Below are 27,832 nucleotides of genomic sequence, written 5' to 3'. Positions count from 1 at the left end.
TAATTTTTTTATATTTATGTAGTGTAACTATGATAAACCGGTCATGAAAAAAAATAGACAACAATTGCTTTTACAATTTTCTTTATTTATTTTTCAAGTATGTGTTAAAGATGAAGGAAATTGTTACATGTATCATTTGATATATGAGGAGGGATCCGAGGCTAAAATTGAAAAAATGGAGACAAATGGTGATAAAGCTCTCTGCTATGGTTGACATAGGATTGTTGGAGTTTCCTCCCCTTCCATCATCGTTCTCATCATGAGTTCCACTAACATGTTTATTCCTTGGAGTTTTTTGGCCGACGCAGAGCATGTTCCAATCATTATGCAGAAAGCACAAATCTTTACAGAAAAAAGTCCTTTATTCAAGCACTCAGAAATACATGTGACATCTCCACTTCACAACTCCCCCAACCCTGCATCAAAGGAGATGACATAGCAATAAAAATCCCTGAATATGAATATCAAGAAGGTCCGAAAAGGTGCAAAACTCATCTTCATGGCATACTTATACTCTCTAAAGGAGACAATCCCTTGAAGTTTGTGGATCTGAAAAACAAACTAGCATCCAAGTGGAACTCGATTGGTAAATGGTCCATGATCTCTCTTGGAAGAGGATTCTATGATTTTTCATTCTCCTCTATAGAAGATATAAGAAGTGTTTGCTCAATGGGTTCTTGGAGTTTAAAATTGGGCTTTCTCAGATTGTTCATATGTACACCTAATTTCAACCTCAATCTACAAAAGTTATCTCACACTCAATGTTGGGTTAGAATTCTTAATCTTCCACAAAAGTATTGGAGTTCAAGAATCATCTAGTCCATAGCAGGTGGGATAGGTACTCCAATATCTTTGGATGAGGATACTAATAACAAGTCTTTTGGACACTATGCAAAGGTGTTCGTGGAACTTAACCTCAAATCCAACTTGCTGGATCAAATCCTAGCTCAAAGGGAAGGTTTTGCCTTCTTTGTTCCAATAGAGTATGAAATTCTTCCGGATTTCTGTCATGGATGCCATGCCATTGGCCATACATTGAACAACTGTAGAAGAACATCCAAAAATAATGTAACTAGGGAAAAAGCAAGATATAGTTTGAAGAATCCAAAAATGGTGGGAAAAGAGCATAATATAAATGAGGCGAATGAAAGTGTTTTACCCAACACTGAGGCAGAAATACCTACAACCAAGGAGGGGAATGACCTATTTATAAACTTGGAGATTGACAATAGGTTGGGAAAAAACATTGAGGAGTTGGAAAGATTGGAACTTACTCCAATAATTGTTGTGAACTATAAACAGGAGTTGGAGGAAAATGCAATTCCTAGAGAACATGATATTGCATTTGATGATGAGGATTCAGCAAAGCTAGTTAACCTTGTGGTTGTTAGTGACATAAGGTTAGCTGGAAGATTATGGCTGATGAAAATGTAACAGAGGAGGTAGAGGAGGAATTATCCCTAATGCTTACCAAATCTCAAAAGAAAAAGTTGAAAAAAATGAGTAATAATGGGAAAGTGCATCATATCCGAAGGGCTGGATATCTAAACAGTGCTCAATGAAAGTCCTATACTGGAATTGCAAGGGTTTTGGAAACCTAAACACAAGGGTATTTCTCAAGAACCTTTGTTTGTCTAATAAACCTGATTTGGTGTTTCTTGCTGAACCAATTATCCATCCTGATTCAGTTAGTCTAAATGTCTGGAAATAAATGCATTTAAAGCTCTTTGTAGTTAATAATAGAGTTAGCTTAATACCCTCTTTATGGGGTCTATGTAACTCTGATATGGCCCCTAATGTTCTGGTTAATTCTGACCAGCACATTGCAATAGAAGTTGCCTTATATAACAAGAATTTTTGCATCAGTGCCATCTATACAAGTAACAAATTCTTGTAGAGAATATCTCTTTGGATTGACCTGCAATCAATTATGTCTGAAAAGTCTGGTCCTTGGTGTTGTATTGGAGACTTTAATATTGTCCTTGGTGCTCATGAATGCAAGAGTGCTAGATTACCTGCTAGAACTCTCTGCAATAAATTCAAAGCTTTTACTGATAATGTTGGCTTGCTTCACTTAAACACCTTAGGGGCTCAATTCACCTGGTCAAACAAAAGAAGGGGTAATGTTTTAATTGAAAAAAGACTTGATAGATCAATATGTAATGAGGATTGGCTAGATATTTGGAGTCATGTCTCATGCTGCACTCTACCTAGGCTAGCCTCTGAGCATCACCCTCTGTTGTTCCAATCTTCCATGGATAATAATTCATCTCCCACTCCTTTCAGATTCCACAAGACGTGGCTTCAAAATGTTGATTGCAAAAGGCTAATGAAGGAAAGTTGGAATTTTGTAGCGTTAGGTTGCCCTATGTTTATTCTTTCTCAAAAACTAAGGAATCTCAAGAAAGATCTAAAGGCTGGGAACACTAATATTTTTGGGAATATTCATCTCAAAGTGCAGGAAGCTAAGAAGAATGTAGAGTCCATTCAAAACTGTATTAGTGACTCTGGCCCAAATCAAGAGTTACTTGACTAGGAAGATATTGCTCAATCTAAGCTATTGAATGCACTAATGACAGAAGATGTATTTTGGAAAGAAAAATCTAGATTAAATTGGCATGCTCTGGGAGATAGGAATATTGCTTTCTTCCACAAAGTCACAAAAATCAGGCATGCTACAAAATCAATTTCAATGCTTAAAGATGGCAATAATACCATATCTACTCAGGATGATATTACTGCCCATGTTCTAAACTTTTATATTGATTTGTTTGCCTCCCCAAACAACACTTATTCTAACAATCTAATCCAATATGTTATTCCCAACCTGGTGACAGAGGATAATAACAACATGCTGACCAAAACTCCATCAAATGAGGAAATCAAAACTGCAGCTTTTGATATGAATGGTGATGGGGCACCTGGCCCAGATGAATTTGGTGGATGTTTCTTCCAATCTTTTTGGGAATTAGTCTATAATGAAGTCTGCAATTCGGTTAGACAATTTTTTACCCAAAGTTGGTTGATGCCAAACTTAAACTCAAACAATGTAATTCAGATACCAAAGAATAAAGGTGCTGGCAAAATAGAGGAATTCAGACCCCTAGCCTTAGCAAACTTTCAGTTCAAAATAATTACTAAAGTGTTTGCTGACAGGTTAGCTACTATTGCACCTAAGATCATCTCTAATGAGCAGATGAGTTTCATAAAAGACAGAAACATACAGGATTGCATATGTCTTGCTTCTGAAGCAATAAACCTGATGGACCATAAGACTTTTGGTGGTAACCTTGCTATCAAGCTTGACATTAAGAAGGATTTTGATACAATGGATTGGAATTTCATAATAGACACACTTAAGGCTTTTGGCTTCAACCACAAGTTCATTAACTGTAGGAGACGAGTTAGACAGGGGGACCCCCCCCCCCCTCTCCCCTGCTATTTTGCATTGTTGAAAATGTGTTAAGTAGAGGGATAAGTAAGTTGGTTAGTGAAAACAAGCTAAGCACAATCTCTGACCCAAATAGGATTCAAACCCCTAGTCATGTTCTTTATGCCGATGACATTTTAATTTTCTACAAGGGGAAGAAAATGGAGCTGCTCTGCCTAAAGAACTTAATCAAGGAATATGCTACTGCTTCTGGCCAACAAATCAATCTGGCCAAGTGTAAATTCTACACTTCCAATTCTAATCCTAGAAGAATTGCTACTCTTTCAGCTTATCTTAGTTTTTCAGTGGGATGTCTTCCTTTTAACTACCTTGGAGTGCCTCTCTTCAAAGGAAAACCAAAGAATATTCACCTTCAACAAATAGCAGATAGAATCACATCTAAATTGGCTACTTGGAAGGGTTCCTTTCTATCAATAATGGGAAGAGTAGAATTAGTTAGACCCATAATTCAAAGCATGATAGTTTACAGCTTCCACATCTATAAGTGGCATGTTCAATTTTTAAATGATATGGACAAAAGTATAAGAAATTGCATATGGGCTGGTGATGTTGGGACAAGGAAAATGGTCAATGTTGCATGGCATAAAGTCTGCTATCCATTGAATGAAGGTGGGTTGGGCATCAGATCTATAAAGAATATGAACACGGCTTCCTTGTTAAAGCTAGCTTGAGTTATGAGGACTTCAAATCATGAATGGGCTACCTTCTGCAGAAACAGATTTGGTAGCAACAGATCCCCTTCTACTAGACACTTCAAGTCATCGATTTGGCATGACATCAAGGACAATTGGGCTGAAGCAAATGACAACTCACTATGGATGGTGGGAGATGGCACACAAATCAATTTATGGATGGACAATTGGTTAGGTGATCCTCTAGTTCAATCTCTTGATATTCCTCAAGATTTGCATACTTCTCTAAATGTCAAGGTGGTTGATTTCCTCATGAATTCTAAATGGATAATCCCAGGTCCTATCAAAAGGCTATTCCTTGACATCACAAGGAAAATAATAAGCATAACAACATCTACAAGCCAGGATAGACTGGTTTGGAAGCACTCAATTGATGGGGAGCTCACCTCTAAAGCAGCCTTCACTCATGTAAATCCTACATCAACCAAGTTATCTTGGTGCAAGCAAATTTGGTCTCTATCAATATCCTCCATCTAAATCCTTCATCCTATGGAGGATCATGCATAGAAAAATGCCTACTCATGATAATATGCAAAAAAAGAGGCTCTGCCATGGCTTCCAGGTGTAATCTATGCAAAGCCAAGCAGGAAGACTCAGATCACTTGTTCTTGTATTGTAATTTTGATCTTGCTTTATGGTACTAGGTGAAGGAGGCTTTCTCTATATCTATGAACACTCAATTAATCCTTCCAATCTTAATGAACAATGGTAAACACTTCAATCCTCAAGTGAAGAACATGTTCACTATTTGTGTGATTAGTACTTTAAACACTATCTGGTTCTACAGAAACAGAAGCAGATTTGATGACAAAATTGTGACTTTGATACAAGCAATCAATAAGATCAAGAGAGAAACATCTATCGCGGGAGCTCTATCAACATATACTTCTATCTTTTGCTTTGTTGATGAGTTAATTCTGTTGAGAAGGTTTCAAATCAGCTTAAATCTTTCCAAGGCTCCAAGAATCACAGAAGTGTTATATTCAGGGATCACAAAGGAGTTTGTTTAACTTGTTTTGCTTGTTACCTTGATATCCAGGATGCTATTATTGCAGAGTGCCAAGTAGCTATCAAAGCAATAAATATAGCCTTCAAAAAGGGTTCGAAAAATATATGGATTGAGAGTGATTCAACTATGGTGGTGGATATCTTCCATGGTAAAATCAAGATTCCTTGAAAGCTAAGCAACTAGTAGTCTACATGCAAATCCAAGTTGAACTAAATAAACTTTCGCATCTCTCATATTTATAGGGAGAGCAATGAATTTGTCGACAAATTGGCTTTATTTGCAATGGAATCCAAAACTTCAACTACTTGGAAAGACCCTCCAAACTTCACGAAGGAAGTGTACACGAGGAATAGACTAGGATTGCCTAGCTATAGGTTTCTAAACTTGTAATTTCTTGACATTTCTTATTTTGGTTCTCTTTCTCTTCATGGTACTATTCCAAAGTTTATAAAATTTGTGTGTTGTTGCACCTTTGTATAAAAAAAGTTATTAATCAACAATTTTATAAATTTATTGTAAAAAGTAACACCTCATATTAACACAATTATAAAATTGTTATCTATCGCAAATATAATGATTTTTCTAAATTTAATTATGGACCATTGTCATAAATAAAAAATGTTGGTAGTAATTTTCTTCATAAATCACTATTGTCCATCTTATGATTAATGAAAAGTAGTATTTTAGATTAATGTAGATCTCTCGCTCTATATTTTTATTTGTATTTTGGACCAATTAAAATATGTCATTTAATTAAATAGAAAAATTATAAACATAAAATTATATGATTTGATGTAAATTTATTGGACAAACACACACAAAAATTTGAGGACAGATGTTTGTTTTAGATGTCTTATGTTAGCTTTTCCAAACTACAATATTATTCATTAATTATTGCTACAACCTAGATGCATAACACCTTTTCTGACCTTAGAGGACACATGCTCTCAGGTCAGGTGTGGTTGGTAAGAACATTATATATTTGGTAGTTGTTACTATTAGACTTTAGTGATTTTTATTTTTTTAGTATAATTTCTATGATTTATACATAATCAATATATATTTTTGGGTACTATTAAAGATATTTTTTCATCTTTTTGGTAAGGAACTAATCTCTTTCGGGGTTGTGACTGCCCCTGCCAACAAATGTCGTTCTTAGGAATTGAATCGTTTACATTTTGATCATTTTAGGGATCAAGTAACGCCTTATACCACTAGACCAATGATTGTTGGTATACACAATCAATATATAATTTATTGTTTATCTGTATTAATTTTTTAAAAGAATTAATAATTATTAAATAAATATGAATGAGAAATCATGACAATATATAAAACTTATGTTATTTTTTATTAATAAGTACATCAGTTATGTTGACCACATTTATATGATACTCTATTTGGAAAATCAATAATCTTGGTTGGCAACTGCTAAATTTTAATTTGATTTTTTATTTGTTTTTTGAGGAGCCAACTTTCTTTAAATCAGATAAAAATAAAAATCATACCTACTAAATATTTAATAGAATTATATTTAAAGTAAATTCAGAACTCAAAATCTCTGTATAGTTGCCAATAAATTTTATTATATAAATTGTTTTACAACTCTACCATCATTTAAAAAAAATTATTTTTTATGATTATCAAATACCCTCTATAAAGACATAGTGCTATACAGTTATGGAACCCATTAGTCACCTTTCTAATCATACTATATAGATATATTAAATATATGACTTCTTAAATTTTAAGAAAATGAATTAGTGGGACCGAATCTGATGTTTTGATACTCTCATATCTTGTGTAACTTTATGTCTTACATAGTGTGATTCACCAAAACACAATAAATTTAATTACAATATTAATAAAGTGTGATTTTTTTTTTGCAAAATTATAATACTTTAGCACAAAATGAGAAGCAATATTTTCTTCCGAAATTTGTTTCTAGTACAGTGACAGGGTGAGCGTCTGCTCAATTATGTGTTTTATTTTTCAGAAGGATTGCTTAATGCTCATAATAATATAATAATAATAATAATAATAGCAGTTAAATATTTATATATTTTTCACAATGATTTGAATCAGATTTCGGATCAATCTATATTGATTGTCTGCCTTAAAAAAATAAAATATTTTCTTTTTGCGGCGTTAAAAAACATGTTTTTATTATCCGTGTGAAGTATTTTGTAATATAAAATGACCATATTATTTAATTCATATAGTTAACTTTACCCAAAAATACAGTTATATTTTTGTAAGAAGAGTTGGTTAATGTTTTTTATATAATCAATGATATATATATTCATAAGAAACTAATCTCTTTTGGGATGTGTGACTGTAAATCCTAATAAATATTACTCTCAATAATCGAATCATTAACCTTCTAGTCTATGTAAAAATCTAACATGACCTTAAACTATTAGATCAACGCATTGTTGATAACAAGTTTTTTGTAATATAAGATGACCATATTATTTAATTCATATAGTTAACTTTACCCAAAAATACAGTTATATTTTTTGTAAGAAGAGTTGGTTAATGTTTTTTATATAATCAATGATATATATATTCACTTTATGAATAAGAAACTAATCTCTTTTGGGATGTGTGCCTGTAAATCCTAATAAATATTACTCTCAATAATCGAATCATTAACATTCTAGTCTATGTAGAAATCTAACATGACCTTAAACTATTAGATCAACGCATTGTTGATAACAATTACTTAAGGTTTAAGCCTAACAATAATATAACTTAATATTTCTATAATTTTTTACACATTGGGTATAGAGTAAATTAAACCGACACCCTCTGAGTTTTAGCAAAATTACACAAACCACCCCTCACTTTTCTATACCTACACAAATCTCCCATAGTTTTTATATTTTCGTTACACTGACCACCTTTGCATGAGAAATAAGTGTAATCTTTTAAATAAATATTGTGATAAATGCAATTAAATTAAACAAAACATGGTATATTGCGGAGACAAATCCAAATAATATATGAATCAGTACCTCTTTATTATTTTTGGTTCGTTAACGATATAACATAAGAGCGATTTAAACAATATCCCTTTAAAATTGTTGATGCATTTTGTAACAAAAAATAATAAAGATACATTTATTTTGATATTATTTGGATTTTTCCTCACAATATACTATATTTTGTTTAACTTAATTGCATTTATCACATTTTTATTTAAAATATTACACTTATTTATGATGCATGGGTGGTTAGTGTAACGAAAGTATAAAAACTATGGGAGATTTGTGTATGGGTAGAAAAGTGATAGATGGTTTGTATAATTTCAGTAAAACTCAAGGATGTTAGTGTAATTAACTCTTGAGTATATTATCAACATTCATATTTTTTATATCATTCAATTATAATTAATACCTGAATCATGAATAATGTACCATATAAACTTGGATAGAGAAGTATCCACTAAATTTATTGAATTGCTAAAATTTTATTGGTTACTCTCTACATAAATATAATTTCACATAACTTTTTATTTTATTTATATAAATATATCATCTCACTCTTATGAATAAATAACTAATTTCTCTCAAAAAATATAATTTTCACTTTCAACAAATATCGTTCTCATAAATCATGTAATCTTTCTAAGATTATATTGAAACCTTACATCAATACATGAACACATTCTATATAGAAAGTCTTTCTAATATGGAAAGTCACAAGTTATTTTCTCAATATAATAATAAAATAATGAGTAGGAAAGAATAGGGGAAGAGAGAAGGAAGGTGGGACCCAAAAACCGTTGCAGTGTATGAAAAAAATTAGTTTCAATTGAAGCATTTCACTATTATTACAGTTGTGAGGCGCCAACACCATTTCCACGCCTGCCATTTCCATTTTCTTCCTCTCTTCCCCTCCTTTTCTTTATTCCATTCCTTCATCCACTTTCATACCATCATCATAATCAATGTTTTAAATAACGGTTTCGGAAACTTCAAAAACATTGACTTTCCGAACATTGATATTTGTGGTCGATATAGTCATAATTGTGGTCACCATATGATTTTGATGACTCCTAAAACATTGATATATTGAAGTCTGTGACGGTCACGGATCCAGATTTAAAATCTTAGATCATAATATATTCCATTTTTTCCCTTCATTTTCTTCCTTTTTATATAAGAAAAGAAATAACATTCCTTTGTGTTTTAAGGAATTAATTCCACAATCTCTCTCCTCATCTTGCATACATTGGTACGAGGAGATACCTAGTACCAATGTTCATGACATGTTTTTTGGTGCTACATTTTGTACCCTTCTCAGGACAAGCTTGATTTTCTTCAAATTTTGTTATCTTCAGATTGGTGGTTGAATTTGAAGGGTGCCCATTTGAGGTTTTAGCCTTTCTTTCCCTTCATTGCAATCAAAATCCAATTTTTATATTTAGAAGGGAAAGAGGGCACAATTTCAATCCAAATTGTTGTTAATTTCTTTATATAATCTTTTGTTGTAATTTTCTTCATCGAATTGCTTGATATTGGAATCTGAAAATGACTACAATTTCGGGTGTGATTTCGCGGCAACTTTTGCCTGCTTGTGGTACTCTTTGTTTCTTCTGCCCTGCAATGAGGGCAAGGTCTAGACAGCCAGTCAAGAGGTACAAGAGGCTCATTGCTGACATTTTCCCTCGAAACCAGGTTGGATGTATTTCGGTTTTTATGTTAATTCTTTTGCTTTTGTTACATGTTTCTTTAATTATGCCACATTGTCATTGCAAGAGTAGTTTCTTTTCCAGCCCTTATATGTGTAATTAGGCCTTGCAGGAGGAAGCCGTGATGTTTAAGTGGGCCAATGTAGTTCAATTAAAACATTCCTTATTACCGAAGAATAGGCAGCATGACATTGAGAGGACTCGATCAATTTTCATTTTTTGTATTTTGCCATGAATAACCTCTCTTAAATGCTTATGTTGTTAGGTGACCTCACATGAATGTTTTATTTATGTAACATCACGCCTCACGCAAGAGCACTTCGGGCTTGAGTCGTGTACCATGCACAGGTCCACCTACCTTGTGCGTAAATTTAACCTTTTTATTAGAAGAATGAGAACAGCATTGATCATAACCAAGACTGCTTGGTCCTACCGGCGATGATACCATGTCATGAACCATAGTTCCTCATAGCTTACGCTGTTAGGTGAAGACATATGAATGACTTCTATGCATCTAACGAAGTTCTAATGTTTTTGCAATGGAAATGCTTGTTTTACCTCCCTGTAGTTGAACAATACAAGCATCATGTGTACCAATTGAAAGATCCATGGTTACGGAGTCGTTATACATGTCACTTTAATTGACTTATTTGTTCCTTTTGTACTAGAATCCGTCACACAAGATCTCTGCTACTCTGCCATATTGATTCGATTTTTATTTCTATTATGAGTTGACAGGAGGAAGGTCCAAATGATAGGAAAATAGCAAAACTATGTGATTATGCTGCTAGAAATCCTTTACGAATCCCAAAGGTATGAAATATTTTAACAAACCACAAAGAAATGTTGATGTATCATGTATTGAGAATTGAGGGTGTAGGTTGATTTCTCTTATATGATAACTTTCATACCTTTTTTTCTTCTGATTTTTATTAAGAACAGCTTAAGTTTCTAAGTGCTTAACTATTGCTGCTATGCTTACTAAAGTTGTATAATTGGTGATCAGATTGTGACGGCCCTTGAGCAAAGGTGTTACAAGGAACTACGAAATGAGAATTTCCGTTCAACAAAAATAATCATGTGCATTTACAGGAAATTTCTGTCTTCTTGTAAAGAGCAAATGTGAGTTCATATATCTCCTACCTTAATGCTTATATAATATGGCTTTGTATGTGTCTATTGAGAAGTTTTGCACTAATGATGCCTGAACCATTTGTGGTTTTTTCTTACTTAACTCGTCTTCCACTCTCTCAATAATAATTGAAGAGTTGGCTTTCTTCTTTCTTGTAACCAACCCTTTTAAATTTTTCTCTTTCGATAGGCATTGGCATATTATTTCGGAAAGATAGGGAGTGTTGTGGAAGGTAACAAAGGGTGGGGAGGACATACTACTAACCTTATTTTTAGGATAGTTCAGCTTCTTTACTAAGGTGCTTTTGCGATGTGAACACTGAGTGTAGTTAAAGATAAGTGTGGTTCACAATGATCGAGTAATAGGTCTTTGTATATACATTGTAATGTAAGCATTTGGATTTGCCCCCTTCACAAATTATGAAACAACTTTGCTGATAATAAAATCCAATTAGAAGGAAATAAATTATAAAAGTAGTTTGCAGGATTATGTTCCGAACCCAGTTGTACTAGTTCTAACTCAGTAACACGAATCTCTCATACTACTGTGATGCCCTCAAATTGTAATGGTAAGCATTCTTCAAATTTACAAGGGCTAAAATCACATATTGCACCCATAAATTTTGAAAATTGTAATTCCTCCCTCACTGAAAAATATCATACAGAAGCACTGGTAGCTTTTAAGCATACAGTCTTTCAAAATTTTCCTTTGTGCATCACATGGAACTGGTAATGAATATCATTAACATTTGATTCTTAACTTCATGTTCCATTTATGAAAAGAAAACGGCAAAGAAAACATAATGACCTTGCCTTTCTGTAGCAGATGAAGGTTTCTTAATGTATGCAGTTTGGATGGATTTGTCTCGGGTTTATCTTCTTTTTTCCACATGGCTTCTTGATTAGCTACTACTATTTCGTTAATTTTTTTATTTTAGCTACTATTTTTTCCGGTAGTAAAGGTGTAATGGACTGTAACTTTGCATGCAGTTCTTTTTGTGATCTTTGCTTAAACTCCTGAGATTAAGAAATTTAGAACAACTGGTGCATTAATTATTTGTGTTTATTTTTAGGCCACTGTTTGCGAGTAGCTTGCTAACTATTATTCACACACTGCTGGATCAATCACGGCAGGATGAAATGATAATTATAGGATGTCACACTCTCTTCGATTTTGTGAATAATCAGGTTAGTTTTACTGGCAAGCTAGTGGATTAAACATATATAATTTTGACTGCAAATTCTTACTATCCTTCTAAACTTTTATTGGAGAGGCACTTGAAACTTACATATCTTTCGAAATTCTCAGCCTGAAGGAAATTACCTGTTCAGCTTAGAAGGTATTATCCCAAAGCTTTGTCAGTTAGCTCAAGAAACGGGGGAAGACGAAAGGGCAAGAGCTAGTCGTTCAGCTGGTTTGCAAGCCCTTTCTTCAATGGTATGTGTTTTATGATTGTACCAATGTTTTTAACATTTAGATCATAATTAGTCTTTCACAACACATGTTGCATATTTAAACAGGAATCGAATGTATTTTGTGCTACTACAACACAAGTTGGAATTTTATTTGTTTCTTCAGCATGAGTTGTATTTTTCATTTGTTTCCTATACAATAATCTTCAAGTGTATTATTTCGATATTTTTACATACTTTCATATGGTTGTGGATAGATTTTTTGAGTAGTTTGAGGGAAGGTGTGACCAGCATGTGGCGAGTGTGCATGTAACAGCCTGCGGATGCGGCAGGTGGAGGCAGGAAACAGCTTTTCATAGTGGTAGTAAGATAAAATGAGAAGAGAGGAAAGGGGAAGGGCATGAAAAGTGTGAATGAGGTTGCGAAGGGAGAAAATAAGTCCCTCAAATTGCTTTCCAGTCACTTATGTTTTTTCCTTCAATGAAGTGTGTTTTTTTCGGGTTCTTATCAGTTTGGTTAGGACCAAATGCAGCAGAACATGGAATTTGCAATTGGATCTCCTTTAGAGCTATCTAAGTTCCAAATCATCTTCGATTTTTCTATATTATCTTCAACTGTTCAATAACTTCTTGAATCTACCTGAGTTTTTACTCAATGCCTAATTCACAAACAAGGAGTTTTACCATGTTTTGTCTAAAATGTGTGAAGGTAGATAGCATTTTTTATGGACCTGTGTGGATAGACAAATTTCAGCACCTCATGCTAGTTGTTCTTGCTTTTACATCAATGCTTTTTTCTTTCTTTTCATTTGAAAGCTTAGTGCATAGGTTATGGTGATCATGTTAAACTAAATTCTCTACCGTCTCCTGATTTTATAGTAAAATTACCTATTTTCTTCATCAGAAGCATAATCTGTATACATATCCCTTAGAATTAATAAACTGCTTTGCTCTGTAGGTTCGGTTTATGGGTGAACACTCTCACATATCAGTTGAGTTTGATGATGTAAGTTGCCTTTTTGCTTCTTCAATCTTCTTACCACTTATATAGTTTTCTCGTAACTGCTGATAGTGGCTTTTGAGATTTTGTCTCTTAGAGAATTCACATTTAAGCAGTTGAAGCAACTTGTGAATGTATTATTTTGTGCTATCTGCTCATTTTTCTCCAAGTATTACTATTTCCTACCTATTGATGTGCCACATAATGATATTATAATGGATATGAGGGTAGAGTTCAGGGTAAGGTTGTTGCTTTGTGATCTGGAGATCACGGTTCAAATCCCGAAAACATCCTCTATGCTTGCAGGTTATATGATTGCGTACATTTGCCTTTCCCAGACTCCACTTTTTTTACTATGAGGGTATAGTTCAAATAGATTTGATATGCCAATATTCTTTAAATAATTGTACTTATGCTTGGGAACTGAAAATGATCTTCATTTTTATGGGTATATTAAATAATGAATTGTACTCAGGGAGCTGATTTTTATTTTTGAGCATATCCTCTTGTATAATTTGAGTCGGTGTAAATTAAAAAATATTAAATATCGAGTTTGATCTATAGTGAAAAATATGCTTCATTACAGATTGTTTCTGTTGTATTGGAAAACTATGGAGGTCCTAATGAAAATTCAACAAACCTTGATCATGAGGAACAAAGTCATGAGAGTAAGTGGATCCAAGACGTGATGACAGATGAGGATCACGTCTCTCCTTTTATTGATGTCAAGAAGAGGAATCCATCTTGGAGTTCAATTGTTAACGACAAAGGCGAAGTAATTGTGGCAGAGTAATAGTTCTTATCAGCTAAAAATATTTGAAATGGATTATGTTATCTTTTATATTTTCATCATTTTTCAATGATTGAGGTTTGATAAATTCATGCAGGGAAGATGCCAAGAATCCTGCTTTTTGGTCTGGGGTTTGCCTAAATAATATGGCCAACTTAGCCAAGGAGGGTACTACCATACGTCGTATAATGGAATCATTATTCCGATACTTCGATGATAGGAGTTTGTGGTCTATAAACCATGGCCTTGCCTTTTCCGTTTTAAGGGATATGCTCTTTTTAATGGATGACTCAGGTATACTATTTTTCTTATTTGATCATAGAGTTCTCGTATGTCATATAATCTTTAGTTAGTTACACCCGATTTTCTGTTTACACTTTCATTTTCTCCCATTCTCGTTGTTTCAGGCAAAAACACACATGTTTTGCTTTCGATGTTAATTAAGCATCTGGATCATAAAACTGTCCTTAAAGAACCGAACATGCAGCTAGGCATAGTTGAGGTGACCACTTCACTTGCCCGATATGCAAAGGTCCAACCTTCTGTATCAATAATTGGTGCATTAAGTGATGTGATGAGACATTTGCGGAAGAGTATACACTGTTCCATAGATAATTCAAATCTGAGCAATGATGTGATTGAATGGAACAAGAATTTCAGAGAAGCTGTGGATAAGTGCCTTGTTCAGTTATCAAATAAGGTACCGTTCATTTCCGAACACTTTCAATCAAGTTTGTACATAAACTTTCAGGATAAGCACTTCGCATGATTAACCTTTTGGTTTTATATTGTCTTTAAAAGTTTCATGTAGACATATAGTATATATGGCTGCCGTTCGTTCTTAGATATATTAGAAAGGAAGAGATCTGAGATGCTACTCATGTACAGGTTGGAGAAGCAGGCCCAATTCTTGATGTTATGGCTGTGATGTTAGAGAATATCTCAACTATAACGACAACTTCCAGAACCACAGTTTACGCTGTCTATCGTACAGCTCAAATTGTAGCTTCCTTACCAAATTTATCATATAAGAACAAGGTAAGGAATAAATCTCCGTGGTTTAGTTCTTTCCTCTATGGTTTTCTACTTTGAGTTTCATGAAAAGTTTTGGTACTAACACCCTTCTTTTCTTTCTCAGGCATTCCCTGAGGCATTGTTTCATCAACTACTCCAGGCTATGGTCCATCCCGATCATGAAACGCGAGCAGTAGCTCATCGCATATTTTGTGTTGTTCTTGTGCCAACCTCTGTTTTCCCTCGGCCACATGCCAAGACACTGGGCCTTCCGCGAACACTCTCGAGAGCAGTCTCTGTTTTCTCTTCGTCAGCTGCCTTATTTGAGAAGCTAAGAGTAGAAAAGCGTTCGTCAAGTGATAATTTACATCAGTATAACAAAGAAAATACTAGTGGAGAGATTGAACCACCTAATAGCAATGGTGGGGTCCTAAACAAATTGAAGTCAACCTATAGTCGGGTGGATAGTGTGAATAACCACCCTATACTACCTACCGGAGATGAAATTATTGCAAACAGTGATAATAGGAACTTGGTGAGTCTTGCAATAATGAGTGTCTAATAAGGATTTGTATGTGGTCCTATGGTTGTAACTGTCCTTAACTTTCTCAGAAGCTCAAATAGTTAGATGTTTATTGTTGATGCTTCAAAAATACAAATATGGATAATATAAACCCTATTCTAACTGCAGTATGCTGATTCTTGGCTTCAATTTGGTTTATTATCATGGTTAGCATTACTGATCTGCTTTTCATTTGAACACAGGACTCTGCTACCCTCGGGCTGAGTAGCAATCAGATAACCCGATTGCTATCGTCAATTTGGGCGCAGTCTATCTCTCCTGAAAATATGCCTGAAAATTATGAAGCAATTGCTCATACATACAGCTTGGTATTGCTTTTTGCTAAAGCTAAGGTAATAACTGGAGTCAGGTTTATTGTACTCTCTTCTTATATGATCAGACGATAATTTTACTTGTTGTAGGAGTCCTGTTGGGCCGAATAAGACCATAGTCCGGATAATTTTTTTGCCGGGTGGTTGAGTTACTTGGGATGGTAGTTAGATAGATGGATTGATAGTTAAATTGGTGAAACTGTATAGGAGTTAGAATTCTTTGGATTTTTGAAAATGTAAACAGAGCTTTTGATCAGCTAGAAAGGGCAACCCTTGGAAGATAACTCTCTCTATATTCAGTTCATTGTCAGTCAAGTAATAAAACTGTTCTTCCTTCATTTCTATCAACTTCTCAGTTCTCTTTCTTAGGTTCCTAACAAGTCCCTTCTATTTGTATGGTGCCATTATTGTTGTTTTTTTCGTTACGGATGATGCCTGAAAGAACGGTGCATTATTGGTGCTTGATGTTTAAATATTCCAATGTTTAAATTTCCTCACACAAAAAATCAAAAATAGGAGAGATTGGATGTGAGGTGTAGTAAGGTTTTTTGCAGCCAGAGAAAACAGGACTAGCCGATAGTTACATTTAAAGAAACTAGGTTAGTTATAAATATGATGTGTGTTGTAACTTTTTTGGAGCAGCTCGAGCATTGCAGCATGTTTTTTGGGTTGGTAGTTGATAGTGTTGAGGTCTGTGACATGAACATTTTTATTAGTCCCTTAACCATCCATGTTTTGTAATCTACAGCTTTGACGTAATATCGTTATTTTATAATTATAATACAACTCTGCTATCTCAAAAATGTCTACTGGACTAACATCTGCTATTGTTTATATCTTCTCGCGACTATGAAGGTTCCGATGAAGGTTCATGTTGTACTTAAGAATGTAGTATGCAATGTGAACATTCATGACCTGACTTATAGTTTTAAATGATTCTTTCTAAGATTTAGTGTATGTCATTTTGCATTGTTCTGGTATCATACTTATGAAGTAGAGAAAAAATGTAATGTGGTCTAAATCATCATTAGTACCATCTTTCTCATCTTTTTTTTAATGAGTGTGATTTCTTTTCATTTTAAAATAATTTTACAAATTTATGTCGTCTTTGCAGAATTCTTTTCACAAGGTCGTAGTTCGGAGTTTTCAGCTTGCTTTTTCATTGTGGAATATTTCTTTTAAAGAAGGTGAGCTTTCAGCCTTAATTTTTTATTATCCTTGGCGGAGAATCCGGTCTGATATGGAATGACACATGATTTAATTTTTATTGAATCTTATAGTTGTGTAAGCATGGCTTATCGAACATATCCTATGTTGATAATGGAAAATCCCATCATGATTCTTTCTTCTTGCTCATTTTTTTGGAGTGTTACTACTAATCATTTTCATTTGAAAGACCTTGTAATGCTTGCTTTCCGACATATCGTGTTATATGTTACTTACTCTGAGGAACATTAGTCAATTGTTTTTGCTCGGAGTTTATGGTTTCTCTTGTAGGTTATTCGGTACCTTATAGGAAGTTTGAGTTGTGTCTGAACTTTCTTATTAAAAGATTTTTTGGTACATTTCTCAGGAAGGTGGCGAAATATCTACTGAGATGTGTTGTTTCTTAAGTTTTTTTCTAAAATACTTAAAACGAAACATGAGTGAATTGAAATAATCGGCATTCAGTTGAATGTGAAATGCTGGATTGTGATTGATATACTGCAAATAAGCCAGCGCTTTTGATGAAATACACAAGTTGTTTCGCTACAAATGTGCAAATTAACTGTTTTATAAGAATCTCCAGCCTTCCAGCTATTAATTCCTGCATTTTGTTGCAGGACCATTGCAACCATCTCGTCGGAGATCACTTTTTACTTTGGCAACTTCGATGATTGTGTTTTCTTCAAAAGCATTCAACATTGTCCCTCTTGCCCATAGTGCCAAGGCATTGCTGATAGAGAGAAAGGTAAGACATTTATGTTCCCGCATCTTGCCCATGGTAGTTAAAATCGAGATTCTACTTAGGATCAAGAGGAGAGTCAAAGATCATAAACGTAGGATCATAAGACGACTCGTAAGATCCTACTTATTAGTTTATATATATGCATAGAAATTCATAGACACATATATAGGGACAATAGATTATGAAGGTCTCAAAACCCTATTCAATGTGCTTTATAGGGGCAATAGATTATGAAGTTAAAGAAATAGGATAACTTTTTTTGTTTCAATCATGTATGATTTCTCAACTATCAAGCAATCAAATATCAAATCTCATGGATTGCGAATAATCGGAAATAATTTGCCTGTAAAGAAATGATCTTATACTTCTAAACCTTCTTTATTTTTTAAATATAGCCTTAATGTGTTCATATTTCGGATTCTCAGGTGGACCCCTTCCTTCATTTGATTGGAGATTACAAGTTGCAAGTTGTCAACTCTGCACCTGAAAATATGACCGTCAACTACGGATCCAAAGAAGACAACGATAGGGCCATGGACACGCTTTCCGAGTTATTTAGTTTGAAACAACAAACACAGGAAGTCTTTGCTTCTGAAATCATTAGGAGCTTGGAAATGTTCTCAAAAGTACAGCTTGCACTTGTTTTATATACTTTTGATATTCAGAAGGTAAATTATTTTACATTATGAACCTTTGGACTTTTATGCAGACTGAATCATCTTCAATAAGAGAGCAGCTTCTCGAAGAATTCTCACCAGATGACATGTGTCAACTCGGATCTCGATTGACCATGAATATGCCCGAAAAGGTGTGTCAAGCAGATTCCTGAAGTGATAGATTTTTGCTGGAGCTAATAAGCATTATATGTTCTTATTTACTTTGTCTATTCTTTTGAGCTGTCACTAATGTAGCCTCTTTCACATTTTACAGGATGCTTCAGTAACTTCAATTGACGATGACTCTATTCTTGACACATTCGAAACTCAAACAAAACAAAACCCGGGATTGTCCATGGAGATTCCTAGTATTTTGAGTGCTAGCCAACTTCTAGATTTAGTATGGCATTTCTTACCCTTATACACTTTTTGTTTTCCTTGGATTATCTCAAGCACTTTTGTTTACACTAAAATTTGCACTGCACTTTATGAGTATAGGTTCTGGACCCATCTCATCAACCTGGGAGGATTTCTGTATCGACGGCATTTGATATGCCTTACGAGGATATGGCCGACAACTGTGAGGTACTTCTAATGGGAAAGCAGAACATGTCGAGATTGATGAGTACCCAACTGAAGCAAGAATGTTTGATGGACTCCTCCTTACCAAATCATGACAATGAATCAGAAAATCCGGGTTCATATTCCCTTATAGATGTGGGTTTTCAATCTCATAAGGTAATTCATTGCTTTAATATTCCATGCTTGCATTAAACATTAGTGACCATGAAGTTACGAGTTCAAATCTTGGAAACAGCCTCTCCGGTTACAGGCGTAAAGCTGCATACATCTACCATTTCCAGACCCCGCTAAGTAGGAGTCTCGTGCAATGTATCGCCCTTTTTATATATTCATATAAAAATGTGTAGGCGTAGAGTAGAAATTAATCACACCTTTCACTTCTAAAGTCTCTAATGCCTTTTTTATTTAAGATCACTAGATTTTATAACATTGATGTTTGCATATACAAGTTTTAAGTGGAGAATCTAACCAAGTTTATATAAGGTGCAGGGGACAAATCCTTTCCTTGATGAGAATACTGCTATGGATCTTTATAAACCAACTTCTGATCATGCTCCAATGCCGTTTGCATCCGAATATCACAATCTTCCTCACCTATTCAAACTGCCAGCGACGAGTCCCTACGATAATTTTCTGAAAGCTGCTGGCTGTTGATCTTGTAGTTGAAGTGAAATTACATATTTTGCGGGTAGTTCGGAAATCATAATCATAAGGGAAAGGCTTCTGTGAACTGTAACTTGGCTGGTGCACAAGACCAAGCTATATATATACAAAGATTTCTGACTTCGGAAAATGTAATACAACACAACATCATTCTCACCAAGTGGGTCGGCTATATGGATCAAATAACGTCATAAGATTTTTGTAATATTTTGGTAAAAATATGTTGAAGAATTTCAATAATATTCTAGTTGCTAATATCAAGATCAACAATCCTACACTCTCATACACACATTTTTTCACATCTCCATTAGAACAAGTTAGTTTCACATACAATTTGATGGGGCAATCATACTCCTTCTAAATTGTTATTTAAACTTCACTCCGTCTAGGAGTGATACTTGTTGGGAGGGCAACTACGGACCTCAAAAGAGATTATTTGCTTATTCAATAAGGTGAAGGAATACCCTTAATAGTATCAAAAAAACTTCACACCTCATTTAGAATCTCAAATGAGGAGTTGAAAAAAAACATAATAATGTTGTCCTATCTTGATCTTTATATAAGTGATTCCGAAGAAGAGTGTAGGAGATTAAATTAAGCGGTTCAATAAATGGTAGTGCCATAATAAATGGGATGAGTGTATTAAATTAGAAATATGAGAAAACATGATAATAGAGATGAGTTTTTTTTTATACTCTTACTAGCAAGTTACTCGTGCATTTGCACGGGCAGTAATATTTGCCACATGGTTAAGAATCATATTACATGTGCATTCACATTATTAAGAACATTCATGTTATTTGTGCATTTATATTTTTAAGAACAAACATGTGACTCATACATTTTAATGGTTCAAACACATATGTTACATGTACATTCACATCGCTAAGAATACATATATTAATCACACATTTGTATAGTTAAAACACACATGTTACCCGTACATTCGCATTATTAAGATCACATGATTCACCCATCTTCCTGATGAAGTCCAATTTTATAAAATGATTACATTTTTATCAATAAAATTACTGAATTTCAATGAACGATATTAATCATATTTCTCAAGACAAAATAAAATATAACATTTTGAGACAAACCCAAATGAGAAAATAAAAATATATAAGTTTAAAGAACAGTGTCAACCTCTATTATATTATATTTTAGTGAACTTTTCAACATGTTTTGAAATAAATTAAACACAATTCATTATCAAAATATATATACATGATGAGCATTGTCTCAAATTTATATTCATAATGAGTACGACGTGAAATTAAGTAATCGAAAATAAATCAAGAAATAAATATAAAATAAATCCATTCATTATTATTTTTAAGCCATAAATAAATTTTAGACAAATGTAATTCTTTTATTATCACAATAAAATTAATTCTAAAAAATATTACTCATTTAGGCAATTTTCTCTTTTCTTTGTGATATGAACAAATTCATAAATAAAAATGTAAAAAAATATTAATATACATAGTTGCAATAATAATAAAAAATAATCATATAATGGACATAATATTATTATTTTTAGCTCTATTTATTAATTTTATTTTTAAGTCAGACAGAATATTAACATATTTCTTTATAAATTGTAACATCATAGCTCATTTATTAGTAATTAGTAATAGGATTGAATTTTTACTATTTAAGTTTTAAAAAATAATTAAATAATATTAATCGAGAACATTTTAAGATCTATTTAAATAATTATCAGTATTACAAATGACTATTTTGAAATAAATTTATTGTTTATCATTTTTCAAGCAGAAATGTAGAATATCAATAAAATTCATTATTAATTGTGATATCATATCTCATTCTATTAATAATAGCAATGAATTCCTAATACTTAAGTTTTAAAAGATGATATTATTTGAGAAAGTTTTAAGATCAACTAATTAAATGCGTTATATTTAGCATTTTAAAATTAAAAAAAAAAAGATAGATGATATTAATTGAGAATATTTTAATAAGATTGAATTCCTACTGTGTAAGTTTTAAAAATAATTAATTAATATTAATTGAGAAAACTTTACCATATATTTAAATAATTATTATTAAACTATTATTTCTTAAGTGAAATAGAATATCGAAAAAATTCTTTATTAATTATAATGTCATAGTTTATTCTATTAATAATAATAATGGATTCCTACTATTTCAGTTTTAAAAATGATTAAATACTATTAATTGACAAAGTTTTATCCATTTAAATACGTAATTCCTACTTATTCCATGTAACATTTTAAATTTAAAAAATGATTAGATGATATTTAGTGAGAATGTTTTAATAAGATTGAATTTCTACTATTTAAGTTATAAAAATAATTAAAAATATTATTTGAGAACGTTTTAAAATATATTTAAATAATTAGTATTAAAATGATTATTTTGAAATAAATTCATTGTTTATTATTTAAATGTGCAATTATTACATATTTAAACGTGCAATTATTACATATCCTATTTAATGTTTTAAAATTTAAAAAATGATTAGATGATATTAATCGAGAATATTTTAATAAGATTGAATTCCTACTATTTCAGTTTTAAAAATAATTAAATAATATTAATTGAAAATGTTTAAAGATCTTTTTAAATAATTAGTATTAAAAATGATTATTTTAAAATAATATCCACAAATTTACTTATTAATTGTAATATCATAATTTATTTTATTAATAGTAACAATAGATTTCTCCTACTTATGTTTTAAAAAATGATTAAATGATATTAATTGATAATGTTTAAAGATCTACTATTTAAATGTACAATTACGACATAGCCTATTTAACGTTTTAAAATTTAAAAAATGATTAGATGATATAAATTGAGAATGTTTTAATAAGATTGAATTCCTACTATTTCAATTTTAAAAATAATAAATAGTATTAATTGGGGTTTTAAGATCTTTTTAAATAATTAGTATTAAAAATGATTATTTTGAAATAAATTTATTGTCTATTTTTTTAAGCGAAATAAAATATCATTTAATTATTTTATTATTTAATTTTAATATCATAACTTATTCTATTAATACTAACAATTGATTCATGAACTAATTTCCTTATTAATATTAATATCTTAACTCATTCTATTAATAGTAACAATAGATTTCTCTGATTTAAGTTTTAAAAAATGATTAAATGATATCAATTAACAACATTTTAAGATCTACTATCTAAATGTATAATTACGACATAACCTATTTAGCGTTTTAAAATTAAAAAAAAATGATTTGATGATATTAATTGAGAATGTTTTAATATGATTGAATTCCTACTATTCGAGTTTTAAAAATAATTAAATAATATTAATTGAAAACGTTTTAAGATCTATTTAAATAATTAGTATTACCAATGATTATTTTGAAGTAAATTCACTATCTATTATTTTTTAAGCAAGGTAGAATATCAATATGTTCTTCCTTAATAATTGTAATATCATAACTCATTATATTAATAGTAACAATGAATTCCTCTTATTTAAGTATTAAAAAATGATTAAATAATATTAATTGAGAACGTTTTAAAATTTACTATTTAAATGTGCAATTATTATATATCCTATTTAGCATTTTAAAATTTAAAAATAATTAGATGATAGTAATTGAGAATATTTTAATAAGATTGAATTACTACTATTTTAGTTTTAAAAATAATTAAATAATATTAATTGCAAACATTTTAAGATCTTTTTTAATAATTTGTATTAAAATCATTATTTTAAAATAAATTCATTGTCAGTTATTTTTTAAGGGAGTTAGAATATCAACATATTTCCTTATTAATTGTAATATCATAACTCATTATATGACTAATTGAAAAGAGAAAGACAGTTTCGACCATATATTTGTAGCCTCATTATTAAGTTTTCGCAAATTTATTATTTATAGTTATGTAAATTTATATGCATAATGAACTTTGCTTAAAATTAGCGAATCATAAATAATTTAATCAAAATATAAATCAAATCAATTATACAATTTGAAACTTCCAAATAATATAGAAGAAAGTCATAACAAAAAATGACAAAATGGCTTAACATGATCCTTGATGATGAAAATGGCTTCAACACTGAAACATGTTTTGGATCGGATCTAGAACTTTAGTAAGTGTGGATAAACTGAATGATAGTCGTAAGAATCAAAATATGTTCAAAATTATATCAGTTTTTTTTTCTTTTAAGGCTTTTATCACTTTGATTGGTAAAATATGGAATAAAATTATATCTATCAATGAATATCTCGGTAGATAATTCATGAATGATGAAGTAATAAAAAAGTGAAATGACTATAAAATCATACATCGTTTGATGATGGAAGAGATTAGATCTGTCTAATCAAAATAAAAAAATGTAGGAGAAGTAGTTTGTGAGTTTCAAAAGAAAAGAAGATTAAGAAGTAAATTGAAATAAGAATAGAGAAGAAAATTAAGAAGTAAATTGAAATGAAATAAGAGTAGAGAAATGAAAGATTAATTTGATGAAAATCATACATCGTTTGATGATGAAAAAGATTATACATGTCTAATAGAAATGAAAAAAATGTAGGAGAAGTAATTTGTGAGTTTCAAAAGAAGAGAAGATTAAGAAGTAAATTGAAATAATAATAGAGAAGAAAGCTAAGAAGTAAATTGAAATAAGAATAGAGAAGAAAGCTAAGAAGTAAATTGAAATGAAATAAGAGTATAAATATGAAAGATTAATTTGATAAAATAGACTATTCTTTGGACAATCTATTCTCACATATATTTATATTAAGATAGTAGAAGAATGATATATGTGTGAGAGTTCATTATAAGAATATGTGGGCATTTTGGAGGGGGAAAAGTTAAGGAAATGGTGACATGTGTCAATGATGATATGACAATGAGCTTAAGTTAAGGAGATAGTGACATGTGTCAATAATGAGTTTTTGTTGTTATATAGATAATAGATAGAAGAGTATTTCCTCACATATTGAGATCTCTTTCGAGGTATTGTGTCGCTCACAGGAATTGAATCTTGAACCTTTAGCCTTTAGCCATCCAATGATCTAGCGAAGCCTTATACCTAGTGTGGTGATAACCAGACCGGATGGTCCGACAGATTTGATCACTGAACGGACTTGAAAACGACTCTGGTTTGTAGTCTTAACTGAATGTGAGATTCAACCGCTTTGAGCAAGAGAAATTCCGGTCCAACCGTGTTAAACCCGGTTGAACCGGAATAACCCATGAAGTGAACTAGACAATTTACTTAAAATTTTAAAAATATAACATTTCTCTAATGTTTTGTTTTACTTCGGTCCAAAAAAGATGGAGATATGTTATTCCAATATAATTATGCATAATTATTAATTCTATAAATATTTATATATAACTATATATTTAGAGAAAAAATGATAAATTATATATAAAATCACCCAGACCAATCAAACAATTTAACCATTTAAACTGGTTAAATATAATAAAAGATTTTTTCCTGTTTGATATTTGGCTCAAGTTTCAAGTTTGAAAGAATATTTAGCAAGATATGTAAGTATGATAAGAAATAAAAACAAGAATAGAGGAACTAAACACAATTAAAATCATGTAAAATAAATGGGGTCCAAAATTTTGTAGTGGGCCATTTGGTGAATAAGCCCATAATAGTTAAAGCCCATTTACATTATTATGCATAAATAACCATTCTACCCTCAAAGTCGTTATTGAACTGCGTCTCTCTCATTTTTGTTGCAATCAACAATTTCGTTCAAGAGATCTCAATTTTCCGTCTCTGGTAATAATCCAAACCTTAATTTCTCCGCATTCTCAATTTCAATTTCCGATTCTGTTACCTATGTTTCAGTGTTGATTTTTCTGATTCATAATTCCATTGATTTCAATTATAATCAGCTCATTTTGGTTTCTCTGGTAGTTTTCCTGCGCTCAATTTAACTGATTTTAAGGTCTGTTAGATTTTCCATTTGATTTTAATATTTTTGTTCATGATTCAATTAATTGATTGTGTAGATATAGGACAGAAGTGATTGTTGAGAAGCTAAAAAATACAGCATCTCAGAAAAGTTTCATTTTCAGTTTTTTTGCAGCTTCTATTTTATTTTTAAATCCCAATCAGTGTTTTAAATTGCGGTTAATGTGATTGTGGTTGGCAAGATCCAGATTACGACCATTGTAGTGTGAATTTTTTGTGTGGTTAGAAAGATATTTTTGAATTTGATACAATCATATTTTTGTTGCGGGCAAATGTGGCTGCCCGCAATTTAAGACAATAATCCCAATCAAACAAATAAGCAAATGGCAGAAATGAATTTTATATTAAAATAATCACTTTTTTGTTTGTACGGAAAGCTCAAACACCAAAATGCCTTTTGGTATATTGTTTAACTAGTACTATGTGCTTTGGTGGGTGAATTTGTGTATAGGATTTTGTGCAAATTTGGTTTATTCCTACATTTGGTAATATGCCTTTTGTTTATGTGAAATTGTCTTCTATACACTGTTGTTATACATGATTATAATTATGCAATGTTTTTGCGACTCTGCCTTATCTATTGTGATCATTCCGTGTAGTGTGAACGGCTATACCTTTTGGATATGCTTAATTGGTTTTATTTTGGAATTTTGTTGATTTATTTTTGGTTTTTACCAATGATGCCCTTAGGAAAATGATAATATTATCTTCTGATTGGTTCTCTTAATGGGTTTTAAGGACTGATTTTGGTAATTGGTAGTACATAGTCCACCATCTTGTGGGTATATTTGGGGGGTTTTGGGCAGGTCCAGAACCTGTAGTCCAGCCACATTCAAAAATAGATGGTTTGTGTTGATGATTGTATATTGATGTATCTCCAGCTCCTTTTGTCCACTTGAAATTATTGTTTTCTGCAGTCAATCGTAAAAATCAATCTGGATATTGCCTTAAGCTGACATTTTTGGATTTATTTATATTTGTTCAGGAATGGATATGAATCAAGTATCGACATGCTTCCAATTGTTAGGATATTTAGCCTTTAGCTAGTATGAAGTTTTAGTGTCAAAATACACCCGTAAGTCAGTAGCATTGTAGTTTCCCTGCCATGCCGACTGTTGTGTTTCCATGCTTACAGTGCCTAGACACTTTTGGAGTTTAGTGTGAAATGGACCATCATTCTTGTCTTTGCAATTTTTCTGTAATAATTGTTTTTGTATATGGAGTTCTCTCCCATTTGGCTATTTCTTTATCTTTGAGTTCTGACTGATTTCTTAACTCTTACTATGTGCAGTTTGCTCTGTAATCATGTCAGCCAAATATATCATTTCTTCCATAGTTGCAACATTTGGATTTGCGTATGTCGCTGATCGTATCGTCTCTGACACCAAGATATTTGGAGGTAAGTTGTGATTTCCACAGGGTTTGATTTTCTTTTGCTGTTTCAGCAGCCTGTGTAACTGCTGAATTCTTTCTTCAGGTACCACCCCTGGCACTGTTTCAAACAAAGGTTGGTGGGAAGAGACTGACAAAAAGTTCCAGGCATGGCCTCGTACTGGTGGTCCACCGGTGGTGATGAATCCCATAAGCCGCCAAAATTTCATTGTGAAGCGTCAGTCGGAGTAATGAATTTTGTTAATTGATTCTGAATTAATCAGACAATTTTTTCATGAGATATCTCCATAAATACTAATTATGTTTGAGGTGAAAACTCTTGCAGTTAAGTTAGCTTTTGGGAGTTACCATGTGATTGTTTTTATGGCTAAATAAAATGTTACCGAGGCATTCTTGGATTGATATTGACATGTATTATTCCTTTATTCAAATTCTATGTTGTCTCTATCTTGGTATCAATGGGAATCATTGCCTAAAAATCTGTTTAGCAGACATATCTGTTCCGAAAACATTACAAGTGGTTTATGATGCGATT

The 27,832-nt window shown here is 32.0% G+C and overlaps 3 protein-coding genes across 4 annotated transcripts; all 3 read left to right on the top strand.

Annotated features, from left to right (window-relative positions):
- Positions 2,573 to 4,122, top strand: LOC109356167. Its single transcript, XM_019599503.1, has 2 exons — positions 2,573 to 3,403; positions 3,583 to 4,122. Exons 1-2 carry the CDS (start codon positions 2,573 to 2,575, stop codon positions 4,120 to 4,122), a joined length of 1,371 nt encoding a protein of 456 aa, XP_019455048.1.
- On the top strand, positions 8,913 to 20,000 carry LOC109357383. Of its 2 annotated transcripts, none has more exons than XM_019601314.1 (19): positions 8,913 to 9,834; positions 10,587 to 10,661; positions 10,855 to 10,970; positions 12,053 to 12,167; positions 12,289 to 12,417; positions 13,350 to 13,397; positions 13,978 to 14,180; positions 14,279 to 14,475; positions 14,589 to 14,881; positions 15,070 to 15,219; positions 15,320 to 15,730; positions 15,961 to 16,110; positions 17,204 to 17,276; positions 17,913 to 18,040; positions 18,463 to 18,663; positions 18,747 to 18,845; positions 18,968 to 19,093; positions 19,192 to 19,431; positions 19,759 to 20,000. In XM_019601314.1, exons 1-19 carry the CDS (start codon positions 9,688 to 9,690, stop codon positions 19,927 to 19,929), a joined length of 3,072 nt encoding a protein of 1,023 aa, XP_019456859.1. In that variant the 5' UTR covers positions 8,913 to 9,687; the 3' UTR covers positions 19,930 to 20,000. The 2 variants fall into 2 exon arrangements, with proteins under 2 accessions (XP_019456859.1, XP_019456860.1); XM_019601315.1 differs by having other exon boundaries at positions 8,915 to 9,834; positions 19,765 to 20,000.
- LOC109355885 lies at positions 25,648 to 27,832 on the top strand. The gene is made up of 3 exons (XM_019599151.1): positions 25,648 to 25,710; positions 27,197 to 27,304; positions 27,383 to 27,832. The coding sequence occupies exons 2-3, from the start codon at positions 27,211 to 27,213 to the stop codon at positions 27,526 to 27,528; spliced, it is 240 nt and encodes a 79-aa protein (XP_019454696.1). The 5' UTR covers positions 25,648 to 25,710; positions 27,197 to 27,210; the 3' UTR covers positions 27,529 to 27,832.

Source organism: Lupinus angustifolius, chromosome LG09 (assembly GCF_001865875.1).
Source record: "Lupinus angustifolius cultivar Tanjil chromosome LG09, LupAngTanjil_v1.0, whole genome shotgun sequence".
In the NCBI taxonomy this organism is placed as follows: Eukaryota; Viridiplantae; Streptophyta; class Magnoliopsida; order Fabales; family Fabaceae; genus Lupinus; species Lupinus angustifolius.
This window is presented reverse-complemented; position numbering and strand designations above follow the sequence as displayed.

Coding starts and splice junctions, on each gene's coding strand:
- LOC109355885 (XM_019599151.1), top strand. CDS start 27,211: ATGTCAGCCAAATATATCATTTCTTCCATAGTTGCAACATTTGGATTT. Junction 27,305..27,382: donor TGACACCAAGATATTTGGAG/GTAAGTTGTGAT, acceptor TTCTTTCTTCAG/GTACCACCCCTGGCACTGTT.
- LOC109356167 (XM_019599503.1), top strand. CDS start 2,573: ATGACAGAAGATGTATTTTGGAAAGAAAAATCTAGATTAAATTGGCAT. Junction 3,404..3,582: donor TCATTAACTGTAGGAGACGA/GTTAGACAGGGG, acceptor ATTTTCTACAAG/GGGAAGAAAATGGAGCTGCT.
- LOC109357383 (XM_019601314.1), top strand. CDS start 9,688: ATGACTACAATTTCGGGTGTGATTTCGCGGCAACTTTTGCCTGCTTGT. Junction 9,835..10,586: donor ACATTTTCCCTCGAAACCAG/GTTGGATGTATT, acceptor ATGAGTTGACAG/GAGGAAGGTCCAAATGATAG. Junction 19,094..19,191: donor CTAGCCAACTTCTAGATTTA/GTATGGCATTTC, acceptor TTATGAGTATAG/GTTCTGGACCCATCTCATCA.